General features: G+C 41.8%; 2 protein-coding genes across 2 annotated transcripts; one reads left to right on the forward strand and one right to left on the reverse strand.

Moving 5' to 3' along the window:
- Positions 1-841: 841 nt before the first annotated feature.
- On the reverse strand, positions 842-3,622 carry rpain (RPA interacting protein). The gene is made up of 7 exons (XM_053338438.1): positions 3,488-3,622; positions 3,181-3,372; positions 2,733-2,805; positions 2,484-2,595; positions 2,277-2,340; positions 1,214-1,354; positions 842-964 (listed from the first exon to the last, which is right to left on the reverse strand). Exons 1-7 carry the CDS (start codon positions 3,557-3,559, stop codon positions 935-937), a joined length of 684 nt encoding a protein of 227 aa, XP_053194413.1. The 5' UTR covers positions 3,560-3,622; the 3' UTR covers positions 842-934.
- Positions 3,623-12,136: 8,514 nt separating this feature from the next.
- On the forward strand, positions 12,137-13,327 carry LOC128379031 (cyclin-dependent kinase 5 activator 1-like). Its single transcript, XM_053338638.1, has 2 exons — positions 12,137-12,652; positions 12,836-13,327. Exons 1-2 carry the CDS (start codon positions 12,137-12,139, stop codon positions 13,325-13,327), a joined length of 1,008 nt encoding a protein of 335 aa, XP_053194613.1.
- The last annotated feature ends 414 nt before the right edge of the window (positions 13,328-13,741 follow it).

Here is a 13,741-nt window from a genome sequence, read left to right on the forward strand (position 1 = left end):
GTATGTTTGTTTATTCTATTAGAAACCAGAAGCAATGTTTCATTGATATAATTAGTGTAAACCTTGCGAGGCAGTATTTTTACAGATGAGCTTTCCTTATCAATATGTTCTTCAGCATTGTGTTTATCCTATTATGCTATACTTTATAATTAAGTTTGTGTATGGTGACATATGAATGCCACAAGTATCAAATGAAGCAAAAGTACCTCTAAATATGTACTGGTGACACAATTTGATCCCACAGACAAACTTGTTGTGTCTTAAGTTGAGGTGCATCCCTTATTTCACCCAAGGTGCATGACACATGTATGGCATTCATTCATATCAAGCAAAATTGATTGAATAATATTGATTTACATATTCATTGAATATGTACATCAAGGCGGTAACTATGATTAGGATATACTTTGGAAAAGGTGGACAGAGGTGAAACTCCAATCTGCAGCTTCAGATCCTCACACATTAGTCCTAAAGCACAGTCACAAGTGGCAAATAATATTTTCAGCCGTTTCTGTTATGGAAGCAAGGCCTGTTCAGAGGGAAGGAGCAACGAAATACACACATTTAATATGTGCAATGAATGGCATTTAGCACCTGTATTTGTGCTTTTATTGTGCATGTTTAACTCTTATTTTCTTGCAGTTCAAAGCTCCTTTACTTATTTCTGACCCCCAATGACCCATTTGGGAAGACTTCACTGTTTTTTGTGGACTCCCAAAAAAAAAAACAACCTATCAAGTTTCATTTAAGTAATTTGATCTTTGATGTGTGTGTCTATATGATGGAATTTAGGGAGCAGGCAACAAACTGTATAAGAAAAACACAAGATTTACACATTAAATATATAAAAATATCTTTATTGATAGATCATATGAACAACACATAAAATTTAAAAAAAATCCAAGCTCGAGTCAGGTCTGTCACAGCAGCCGTGTCACAGGATGACGGACAGGTAGTCACAAGCCTGAAAGCAGAGTAAACAACAACAAACTTGTGATGGCAAACAAGGAGAGATGCGTCAAGACTAATAACACATATTAAACAACAGCTGAACTTTGCAGATGTCACAACTGATGCTATTATTACTGTGAAGCATACAGATTCATTTTACTCTGAAAATAAATCCTCTGTGACAAGAACTTCTGTTTTTCAGGTTTCCAACACCTGCAACACATTTTTTTCTTTAAAATACTTTACAGTGACCGGTCTGTACCTGGCAGCTTATCATCAGGTTGGGAGAGCTATCTGTGCTGGCAGCTACAGAGAAAACGGGGTTGTGGAGACAGTCCTCCATGTGCTCCGACACCCTGGACTCTAGAAGATGCCGCAGGACGTCGGGGGTGATGTTCTGATTCTAAACACAAGTCATATATAACATTACACCATTTCTGCCAAAGCCCTTGTTTTGAAAAGTTGACCTACCTCCTCAGGATGACCTACCAGTAGGTCAGGCTGTCAGACAAGTCTGATAAACTGACCTACCCTAAAGAAATCATGGTAGCTCATCCCGTCAAGTAGGGTAGTGCATCCGGTCATGCTGGAAATATCTATCAGAATGATCTACTACCCATTATATTGCGCTAAAACCATAGGTAGATTGTGCTTAAACCATGGGTAGCACATACTGTCAGGCAGGAAAAATCTATCAGAATGACCTACTACCCATTACATTACGCAGTAGGTCATTCTGATAGATATTTCCTGCCTGATAGTATGTACTACCCATGGTTTTAGCACAATATGATCCACTTCGGCAAAATAGACTCTCCAGGGGAGGTTACAATTATGAGCGGGTCCTCTGTGAACTCTGTCAACACATTGCACATGCGCACATTGTGTACGTAGGTCATTCTATTAAAGTTAAATTTTCAGAACACCCTCACTTAGTTAAACCCTTGACTTTCACGCTTGGTCTTCTCTTCCTTTACGTAAAGGCTTTTGATAGAATAATGACATGTCTTTTTTAGAACATCCATCAATTTTCATATTAGTTGACCAAAACATGTTCCAGACTGTCAGTGTTTCAGATAGATAAGAATATAAAAAGCATGTTTGTCTTACTCCTGTTTGGGTGATAATCATGCTCCAAGTTTTTGAACATTATAACACCAAGTCGAATAAGCTATTCTGGACTCATATTATGCTCAGACAACTATCACTAGATCACTTTGATAATGAAGAAACTGAAGAAGAAAACACAACCTTCTCATAACTTTGGCTGAGGTAATATGATGCCTATGATTTTTAAATGAAAGCTCTCATTTTAACTAACAAACCTTAGTGTTAATGTACAGTCCACAGGGGCAGGAGATGAAATAGCTGTTGATATTCAAATTGTTCCTGCAAGAGACACAAGAAGAATTTCATATATTGCCCTCTACAACTTGAGGAACATAAGAAAATGACTGAATCTGGTTTTAAAAACATGTTACCAGTAAGTAGATATCAATGTTACATGTTCTAACAGTCATTTGTTGACTCACATGTGACATATGGGGCAAATAATATGCATCTCTTCCATCCCTTCCACAACAGACGATATGTACTGCTGCTCAAACAGCAGGTTTTTCTCATACTCTTCAATTATAGACATTTCTGAAGGAAAAATAGGAAAAAATACATACACGTCACATATGAGCAGGTATGTCTTTCCGAAACTACCACTCTATATCATATGCAGATGTGAGGTATAATAGCCATTTGTTTTAAATATGCACTCTGAGATGTGTTACCTTGAGACATTAGCTCCTGTTGGATTTCCTCGAGCACTGCCAGCTCATCATACTCCTTCATGACACTGAACATCTGTTTAAAAGAAAAAAGCAAACCTCCACTTTATCATTCAACACACTCAAATGCTCATTGTGGGTCTTTAAAATAAACAGTCAATTAAGTTCTATAAAGGCAGCTCTATATTACAGTGTAGATCTTTTTGCTGTTTTCATATATGCAAAGAGATTTACTTTGAGTATTTATAAGTGTAATACAATTTGAAGGTAAAGGTAGCTCTCTCAGGGGCCAGACAACTGATTTCCTGGGTGACAGTAAGTAACACGTGAAGAGAGGCAGAGAAAGACAGACAGAGACTGAGAGGAGGAAGTAAGGAGAGCAAGAAAGAGAAGAAACAGATATGGAGAGTTTGGGAGCGAGAGACATGGACAGACGGGAAGAGAGGCCGACCTCTGCCATGCCGTCTGGCCCCCACAGTGAGGGCAGTGACCGGTCCTCTGACTGCAGCGCGGTCCATTCCTCCTCCATCACCTCCTGGACTATAATGGAGGCCCCGGAGCCGCAGCGCTGCGTGCTCTCTCCCATCTGTCGGTACCTCTCCAGCAGCCTGGACCGGCTGTTTTTCAGCCTGTTGACGCATCGCTGTGGAAGACAGGAGAGAAACAAGAACAGTGTCATTAAAAACATAATAAAAACCAAACAGCGGCGTCCTGACATGCTAGGTAGCTAACTGACGAGTTGACGTTTCATTTGTCACCTTTCGGTATGTTTCTTTCCATGGTGGAGTCGTTCCTTTATAAAGTGAACGGTGTCTGTGCAGAGCGTCCATTAGTAGTGCTAATGCTACTAGCAAGTATAAAGCTACATAATATATATACACTCAGAGAGACTTGTTGGAGAAGACCGCAAAAACATAACAATTCAGCTTGCTTTTAACCCTGTTCCCCGGAAGTTCATGTGCACTGGCGCGTATTGCATGATGGGTATTGTAGTTAAACGCTGCGAAAAACTGATAAGGTAGCAGTCCTAAAAGTAAGAGGAATTGAGAAAATGAGTCTAAGTCCCACCAATATCTAAATTCTCTAAAAACGTATTGATTTTTCAACATTTTATTTCATTAGATGAAAATCTGAAAGCAGTTTCAAAGCCAGAAAAAATGCTCTCGATATTCTGAACATTTTATTATTTTGGGGGGTTTTGCATAAAGATAGGCTAATCTAATTTGGAATACTCTTTCAAGTTCATTTTAAAAAGTGTTCATTTTTGTTCTTTTTGGTTTGTCACTGTTTCTAATGGAAAGGGGGAAAACAAGGACATTGATTATTTACTTTATTTATAGGCTACATTTAATGATTAGAAATTTTAGTGAGTCCTGTCCTGTAGGGTCCTTCTACAAGACAGAGCGTCAAGGTTAGTTAAATTACACTTGCTACATCAAGGCTTTTACTGTTTCACTTTACATTTTTCTTAGATGGTGCATCTTCCCAGATAACTGCAATCTATCTATAAAGCAAGAAATCTCTTTTTGTCTGTCTGTATGTTTGTTCGTCACATGGGGACGATTTAGGCGACAGGCACTGTTCTCTCTAGGAATTGATAAATTAGCTCATTCTGACGAGGCAAGTTTTGAGGAAAATACCAGAACCTGCAGGTTGAGATAGTGGTTACAGGTTACTTTCAGAGGCTTTAACATATTACCGTCACAGGTAGTGAGAGAGTTTCAGTCTGCCACTGTCTCTTTACTGGTGAGGTGGCTGCATGATGCTGGCAGAAGGCTGTAGGTGGAGGTAGAGGTTTGGATCACTTCAACCCGCCATAACAGGCATTTTTAGGTGGCAGCTACAAGTTGCTGGCAGAGGCTGTAGCTGGAGGCAGAGGTTCGAGTCAGAGAAGTCTGCCAGAACCTTCAGGTTGAGCTACAGAGGCTGTAGGTAGAGGTTTGGGTTACAACTGTCTACTAGAACATGCAGGTTGCTGACAGAGGCTGATGTGGAGGTGGAGCAGGTGTCAGCCAGAAAATGCAGTTGGAGGTAGCTTGAAGTTGCTGGCTGGAAGTGGCTGGATGTGGAGACCAGAACCTGCAGGTGGGGGCAGCAGCTAAAGGTTATTTTCAGAGGCTTCAGATGAAGGCAGGGTTTGATGCTGCAGCTGTCTGCCATAAACTTCAGGTTTGGAAGCAACCACTGCAGGTTACTGTCAGAGGCTGTAGGTGGAGGCAGAGGTTCGGGTCCCAGCTGCCAGAACCTGCAGTTTTCTGGCAGAAGCTGTAGATGGAGGCAGAGGTTTGGCTCTATAATTAGTGAGTAGCTATGAACAATTATGTCAACACTTTTTTTTTGGTGGTTTCCAGAACCAATGATTTCTTTGTAGCTTCTGTGTAACTGCTCCGAAGTCTTCTGTAATCTGGTAGTAAAGGAGACATGTACTCATTGTAGAATCAATGTCAAATATGGTGCTTTTGGACATGTGGCAGGTTTCATATGAATAAACAAGTGAGTAGTGTTGCTCAGCTCTGTGTCCCAGTGTAGTGGTTGATGTTTGATATAAACACAGTCACAGCGCAGCAGGGCGGGTATTCTGGGTTCTAACTTGCTGAGTAAAACTAAGGCACGCTCCCCACTCAGTTAAGCTACCCACGAAAGAAGCAAAAGCGCACACAGGAGAAAAGAGCAGAGGCGGAGGCAGTAAAAATATCCAATAGTAGCGCAGATACATTTGATTGGCAGCAGAATCAAAAAGCCGTAAACTGCTTCTACATACAACACAGGTTAAGTTTTCTGTCTGGTACAAAACTATTTAATTTATTGATACAGTATCTTAATGTTTGACTTGATGTGTGTGTCAACTGATACATAGGCTTATATATGTGGCTCTTGAGAGATTCTAAGAAGTCAGCCCATTCTGTTTTGAACACGTACTGCACAAGGTAATCAAATGACTACAAACTACTGTAATTCCCATGCATTAAGCCTAGGGCAGTCACTCAGTTGTCCGCTTTGCCAATCCAGTCTGTGTCACGCAACATGGAAGTATATTCCAATAATATAGTGATCAGCCCATAAACAATCTCTGTTCAGTCTCAAACAGACATGATGTCAAACATGATGTTCAACCTCTTACAATTAAGTGTGAAAATGCTGCAGTACAAATGCACCCATGTCTTGGTTCTCTTTGTTAAGGAACAGTTTGAAACAGAGATCAAAAATAAAATGGGTCAAACTTCACATCCTGCAGCTATTGTATAGCTCCTGTATCGCGTTCATGTGACATGTAACCTCAGAACATGTATTGTGTTTTTTTCATCTTTGTTTCTATATATGTTTATGGGTGGATGTCAGAGATGGGAGGTTTTATATGCCTTTTCTGTGCTGTGCAGTTTCATTTTGCTCTTTGTTTTGTTGGATGCATCACTGGAAAAAATTGAAAATCAATAAACATGCAGCATACAGCCAACAAGCAGGTGACTGACTGTGATAAATCATGCAGAGCTCAGAGCTATTATTCCTCTTTTCCACATTTAGATGCGGCATCCTCTTTAAGAGGCTTTACAAATCCCTGCAGTCCTCCAACTCAGTGCCCTCCTTTTACTGTGGGTAGAGCTCTATTTGGGATGAAAATCATTCAGATAAATTCACCTCCTGGCTCTAGCAACATAGTGATTTTATGGAGTCTTGGTTATGGGGTTAGTGCCATTAGATAGAAGGTGGTCCTCTGGAGGCTGAATACACTGGGTAGTACAATGAATTTCATCTGGAGAGACAATGTAGAGAGAATCACAGAGTTTTATGTCTCATTCGTCCAGGTCATAGTTATCACTGGGAAAATGAATCAAGAGCAACTGGACTAGTAGTATAACTACTTGCCTTCCAACGACTCCAACCACTGTCGTTCACAAGTGGCCTCACATGACTCCAACGACTGTTGTAGGTAGCATCACCTAAGCCACACCTTGGAGCACTAACGACCACTCAAGTGGCTTTTGTCAGACTAGCCCAGACTAGTCTAGACTTGCATGAACTGATGAAGCCTCTTGGATAAAAGGCGAAATGTCTTCAAGTTATACTACTAGTCCAGTTGTTCACAATTCAATTTCCCAGAGACACAGTTTTATGTGTCTGTGGTTAATTATAAGGAAGATTGAGATACCTGCTGTTCACTGATATGACCGTTCAAGCACCATTTGAATGTATGAGTTGCATGTCTACCAAATGAACACTGTCTCCACTTGGATGGTATTTTTATCGTAGCAACATGCCTCAGAACTGTCCACATCCCCACCAGGGGAAGTAGTACTTATATGAACATTCCTGGCAGCTACAAAGCCGTTCCTTACACCCATATTGATCTATCAGACCATATTTCCCTGGTTCTCCTCCCTACTTAGTTTCAGCTGATAAAAAAGGGTCAAACTATCAGTGAAAACGTGTGGACAGATGAAGCTACAGCAGCTCTACAGGAGTGTGCACAGACTGGCACATGTTCAGAGATGTTGCCACCTAGGAGAAGCACATCTATCTAGAGGAATATACACGAACATTGACATCATACATGCAAATATGCCGATGATGTGATGTGATTATCCCCCAGTTAGGTGATCAGAAGAACAGGACTGACAGCTGGCATCAAGGAGACAAAGCAACAGAGACTGGAGAGAGTCATCAACACCAACAACACTAAAGATATGTGGCAGGTGATCCATCACTGGCTACAAAAGGAGGAGTACTCCCATAATGTGTGAGGCCACGTTGCCAGATGTGTTGCCAGATGAGCTTAACTCAATCTGTGCTTGCTTTGAAATCCATAACAAAGAATCAGCTGTAAAGTCTACTCAGCTCAGCCTCCAGAGGACCTGTATCTACAGCGGATGTGAGAAGAATCCTGCAGAGAGTGAATATGAGTAAAGCTGCTGGGCCTGACAATACCCCTGTTTGTGTACTAAAATCATGTGCTAACATATTACTGTCACAGAAGAGCATTCCCCTCCGCTTCAAGACAGCTACCATCATTCCTGTACCTAAAAAGTCTGCAAAGTCTAAATTATTACCGCACTGTGGCATTCACCCTACTCTGATGAAGTGCTTTGAAAAACTGGTTCTTTCTCACATCAAAGACATCATTCCAGTCAGTGTGGATAGATCCACAGAGGATGCCATCTCCACTGTCCTCCACTCAGTCTTCACACATTTTGAATATCTGCCAGATTACAGAGCAGCTGTGAGACTCCTCAATTCATCATCCACACTCCAACATAACAATAGTTTTATTTTTATGACTTATTAGTTATGAATCATTCATATCATTTCTGTTTTTGTGAGTAGCATAAACAGACTATAAACTGCATTTTGTTATACAGCCTTGTGTTATAAACTGATCTTTTGAATCTTGAGTCTTGAATCTTGAATCTTGACAATCTCAACAGAACCAAATACCCCTTAATTATAGGGGTATCTGTCTTCAGTCTACAGTAAAAAAAAATGTATTCTAACACACTAATCAAGAGGCTATTTAGGGTTTGAATATAGAAATGATATAATATATTGTTCATGAACATTTTACATCAACTGTTCTGTGATGACAAAGGCAAGTCACTATCACATCTTTGGCTGACATTCAAAGAGCTTCTGATTGGATTAGTAGATATGTGATTGCCTTCAAACCCCAAAGCACAGATGGATTGTAAGTTTTCTAAAACAATCCAGACTTTGTATATTTGCCTAGTTAAGATTAACATCTCTAAGTTTATTGACTGGTGAAATTATGTGTCTTTCTGTTCTCTGACTCTTTTTTCCCCCAATATTTATGATTGGTTCATCTCTACACATTTAGAGAGTTATTTAGACAAGACACCAAATTGAGTAGAACGTGTTAAATTTGTTTAGTTTGTGGTGTTAAAAATGAAGCTCAGAAATAAACCAAGCAACAAAATACAAATAATACATTTCAGAAAGAGAGAAATAACTATTTTTTAGTCTGTTGAATAAGTCAATGCATATAAATATTCCTCTTGATGCACTGACGACTTACGAGATTGCAGTTGGGTCCTTCAACTACAAACTGAACATATGCAGTAACCTTAGTTATTCTTCACTTTGTACACAACATAATGGAGCATTACATAATCTTTACAAAATGAAGATGAATATAAAGGGATCTGATAATGCAACAGTAGAATAAATAAGAAGGTGTTTATGTGGAGTCCATCACACCATTCTCCATTCACAAAAGAGCTTTAAATCATCTTTGAGGAGGCTGACATGCTGCATCTCTACAGTAAGCACTCGCTTAAAGATTGAGGAAAAATTGTTCAAAGCCAAAATGAAGGTCATATATCAACATGTTATATCTTCCTTATCTAGAATTTAAAGACCTTTCATAACACAGCTGAGAATCACTTCGCTTCCTTTGACAACTGAAGTCGGCTGAATCAAAAATGAGTCGATAATGATCTGTGTGATCTTTTTTATTCTACATACTGTAATGAAAAGGTTATGTCAAATTGTTTTCCTTCATTCATTTATTTATTTATTTATCACCCTATCTTATATGAATTTGTGGTTTTGTGCAAACCAATGTAAGACACATAAAGGTACAATAAAACCTCGTAGCACTTTAAATCTCTCTATTCAGCATTTGGAAATAGTGTATAAACAGTTAAATGATTTCAAACACGTTATAATGAAATAAGCTGATATGCGTTTATTATAAACAACTACAACCCCTCCTGTGGGGGTCCATGAGTAGTTGCTGGTATATAAACATGAATCATAAACATGATCATGAATGACAATATGGTAAAACACAGCTGTAACAATAGGACAGCGACTCGACACATTCTGTCTGCAGACGGATTTAACACCCACAGGGGCTTGGCCTACTCAGACTGATTCACAAAATCCTCTGTGCTGGTTTTCAGCAGCCAGCCTCCTCCCCCTCCTCCTCCTCCATCTCTTCCTCCTCCTCCTCATCCTCCACAGCAGCAGCAGCAGCAGCTTTGACACATCTGGTCGGCTGGTTCAGCACCTCGGACAGCGAACTCTGTCTCCGATAGGCTGGAGTCTGTCGGCGGCCAATGGCTTCAACTGCGCGGATGCGACAGCGACGACCGGCAGTAGCAGCAGTATCCCGGCAGCAGCCAATCAGAAGGCGTCGTTTCGCTCCCACATCCAACCCGAATAACTGCAGATGCCCGCATCAAAGCAACGGGTCTCCCCCGCTCTCTCTCTCTCTCTCTCTCTCTCTCTCTCACTCTCTCTCTCTCTCTCTCCCTCGCAGGTTTGCATAGGGAATAAGCTGCTTTCTATTTTTGGAACTCATAGTGGCCATTTTTTTCCTCTCTCTATCTCACTCTCTCTCTCTTTTGGAATTTTTCGCCATTGTGTTGATTTAGGTTTCTTTTTCTTTTAACTGATATGCTGTTTCATTTATGTTAGAGGCAGGTTTGTCCAAGCTGTGAGCATCATAGCGGGACATTAATAACCGTGACCGTATAGATTTTCGGTTCTCAATGGGAGACACCTTCCATCTACTCGCAGCGAGCCAAGGAGTGAAACACATCTCGCACCTGCTTTCCCATAGAAGAGCCAGGGACTTTTTATAAATGATTTGAGATTTTTTTTTTTAAAGGCAGAAGTCCACCGGGACGAGTCAAACCTGTCCGCCTGTAACGCTGGGGGTTTACATCGGCAGCCGTCTTTCACGCCCTGGAACTCGGGCAGCTTGCGTTGGCGGTCGCGGTGTGTGGAAACCGACCAAAAAAGGGTGGGAAGCAGTCACATTTTGACCACATTTGCCCAGTAGCAAAGGAGGGTCAAGGTGTGATACATGGATTTCTCAAGAAGAGCCGAGTAATTAAAAAGGTAGGACTTGTTTTTTTGCTTTTATATGTCAACAGCTTTGCAAATGATGAAATGAAAACAGCATAGAGAGCAGGCCCAAATCGCCTAATCCTACTGTACATGATCAACAGTCAACAATAAACACACATCAACAGTTAATGTACAGGTGTGTGTGAGAGAGTCAAGCTCTTGTTTTTCACATTTAGATGATCTATGTTGCGCAAAAAATGGCTCAAACAACCATTAAAGATAGGATCATATTTATTTTTTATGGTTGTGTATATATGAGCGCATCAGTTGTTGTTTCTGGAGATGCCTTGTGTTGGAGGGTGGTGGTGGTGGTGGGGGGCTGTTTTCAAGGCTTCCATTTTGAAGCTAAGATGGATGCTTGCGCACATTTCTTTCTCATGCCTCTGTGGCCTTATCTTGCTCCTTATATAATACTGATGAACGCTGGAACGGCCAGGCCCGCGGTAAAATGAGAGAGGATGCATCATGTATGCTATGCTTTATGTAGAGAGAAGTAGAGACATGATTTAATTACAAAAATTAGGGCTAAAACCGTTGATGGTTGCTGGGGTTCCTTTATATCCAGGGACACTCATTTTCTGTGACAGGAAAATAAACCAGGAGACTCTTTAATGTGACCAATGGACCCACATTACTACACACATTACTAGCCTACTGTGAAGGAATGCCATCAAATTATGTATGTATAGAATTTCTGGTTAAGTTCCCAGCTAGAAAAACGTTCTGTCAATTCATATTTAATCAGAGGTAAATGTAAATGTAAATGATATCAATCAGTTACCTTACATCTTGATAGGTTTCCTGTGTGTTCACTCCTCACAAAAACAATTAAAACCTCAAGTGTAAGAGGTTATTCTTGACCCTGACTTAAAAAAAACACATAAAGAAAATCTTAAATCGAGGTCTACTTTCTAGTTTTTCTGGACCTTTCAGCCACATCATCATGGTATTCATTGAGGAAAGGAGTTTGCTTAGTTGTCAAGGTACCTGGAGGACAGTGACGGTACTGTGGAAGTAGTTATTGTGGCATATATCTCCATGACAACTGAGCAAACTCCATCTGTTCAGGAAGACTATGAGATGAACTTGAAAGCTGAGAAAAAGCTAGGACTTTGAAAAGTTTTCTTCTTGCTCATTATTTACAAAAACAAGGAGTATAACTTGACCTTGACAACTGTAGCTCATCAAAAATTGTTGTTCAAGGTCCGCTTTTCCTAAGGGAATGGAGTTTTTACACAGTTGTCATGGCAACTAGGAGACAGTAAAAACAGTGGATTGGGAGATATAGGCCATTAGATCTACACTGTATTTGAATGTAAATAATGTGTTTGTTATTATTGAGTTCATTCTGCATTGTTTACAACATATAATGGAGAATATTTCTACTCCTTCTTGTTCTTTGCTCACAGGTTCAACATCGTCCAGAAGTGACACACTTTGGTCCTCTCAAAGCTCTTTGTCTTGACCAATCAAAGAGCTTTTCCCACACTGCTCCCCACTCCACCCTTCCTGTGTCCCTCTGCTAACCCTCACCAGGCACCATGGGTACTGTGCTGTCACTGTCCCCTAGTTACCGTAAGGCAGCGCTATTTGAGGATGGCCCAGCCACGGTAGGCCACTACACAGCAGTCCAGAACAGCAAGAACGCCAAGGATGCTTCCGCCGCCACTGCAAAATCCCTCAAACGCCCGTCTATCATCAGTGTGCTGCCATGGAAGCGCATTGTGGCTGCATCGGCGAAGAGGAAGGGCTCCAAGAAGCTGCAGTCAGACAGTGGGGATGGTGGGAAAGGGAGCTCGCCGGATGGCCATGCTGTTGTCACCACCAATTCAGCCTCCAACAGCCTAAAGCTGAAGAAGTCTCAGTCCTGTGCAAACCTTTCATCTTACTCATCCAACCAGGACCCCTCAGCCACCACCACCACTACCTCCTCCCACCTGCCCACCTCCAAGACCCTGGTTAATGTAGCTACTGTCGCTGCCAAAAAGAATTCCCTCACAGGTTCTGGGATCCAGCCATCTACTACAGCTGGCACGCCAAAACGTGTCATTGTCCAGGTAACCCTCACGTTTTCTTATTGGATAGATAGATAAATTGTCATTAAATTCTACATTCTGTCATCTCTAGCTGGTCATGCTCATTGTTTCCTCTCTTCCCTGATCCTCTTTCTTATCTTCCCTTTTATCTCTTTCTTTCTCCCTCTTCTTTGTTGTTCCCTTCATGCCCTTTCCTCAACCCAGGCCTCCACCAGCGAACTGATGCGCAGCCTGGGCGAGTTTCTGTGCCGTCGGTGTTACAGACTGAAGCGTCTATCCCCAACGGATCCAGTGCTGTGGCTCCGCAGCGTAGACCGCTCTCTCCTCCTACAGGGCTGGCAGGATCAGGGCTTCATCACTCCGGCCAACGTGGTCTTCCTCTACATGCTGTGCCGTGACGTGGTCTCCTCTGAGGTGGCCTCCGAGCGTGAGCTGCAGGCCTCGCTGCTCACCTGCCTCTACCTCTCCTACTCCTACATGGGCAATGAGATCTCCTATCCGCTGAAGCCCTTCCTGGTCGAGGCAGAGAAGGAAGCCTTCTGGGACCGCTGCCTGGAGATCATCAACCGCATGAGCGGCAAAATGCTCCAGATCAACACCGACCCGCACTACTTCACCCAGGTGTTTGCTGACCTGAAGAATGAGAGCAAGAAAGAGGAGGAGAAGACCAAACTCCTTATAGGTCTCGATCGATAAGAGGGACCTGGGAGGGGGGAAGGAAGGATAGATGGGTGGGAGGATTGATGGGTTTAATCGGCTGAGGAGGATGGAGGTGGACTAAAGTTGAGAATGGTAGCGCTACCTTGGAGCAGTGCTGTTGTCTGGCGTCTCTACTAGTCTATGGTTAATCAAATTTCCTGTGTTCTGTTAGAACAGAAGTTTCAAAGATGGCATTTATACCATTTGAGTTGGGTAATGAGGCACCTAAATGCTTGCAGGCTTTCAGACAGAGGGATTAATTGGTCTGGAGTGTCTCGCCTGAGCGCAGCAATTGGCCTACAGGGCAGCTTTACCACCACAAAGCAGATAAAATCATGGTTGCCGTGGTGCTGGCTGCACTATCCGATACATTATTTGACACAATTGGGTCTGATTAGATTCTCAGGACTG

The sequence above is a fragment of the Scomber japonicus genome, chromosome 18 (genome assembly GCF_027409825.1).
Source record: "Scomber japonicus isolate fScoJap1 chromosome 18, fScoJap1.pri, whole genome shotgun sequence".
In the NCBI taxonomy this organism is placed as follows: Eukaryota; Metazoa; Chordata; class Actinopteri; order Scombriformes; family Scombridae; genus Scomber; species Scomber japonicus.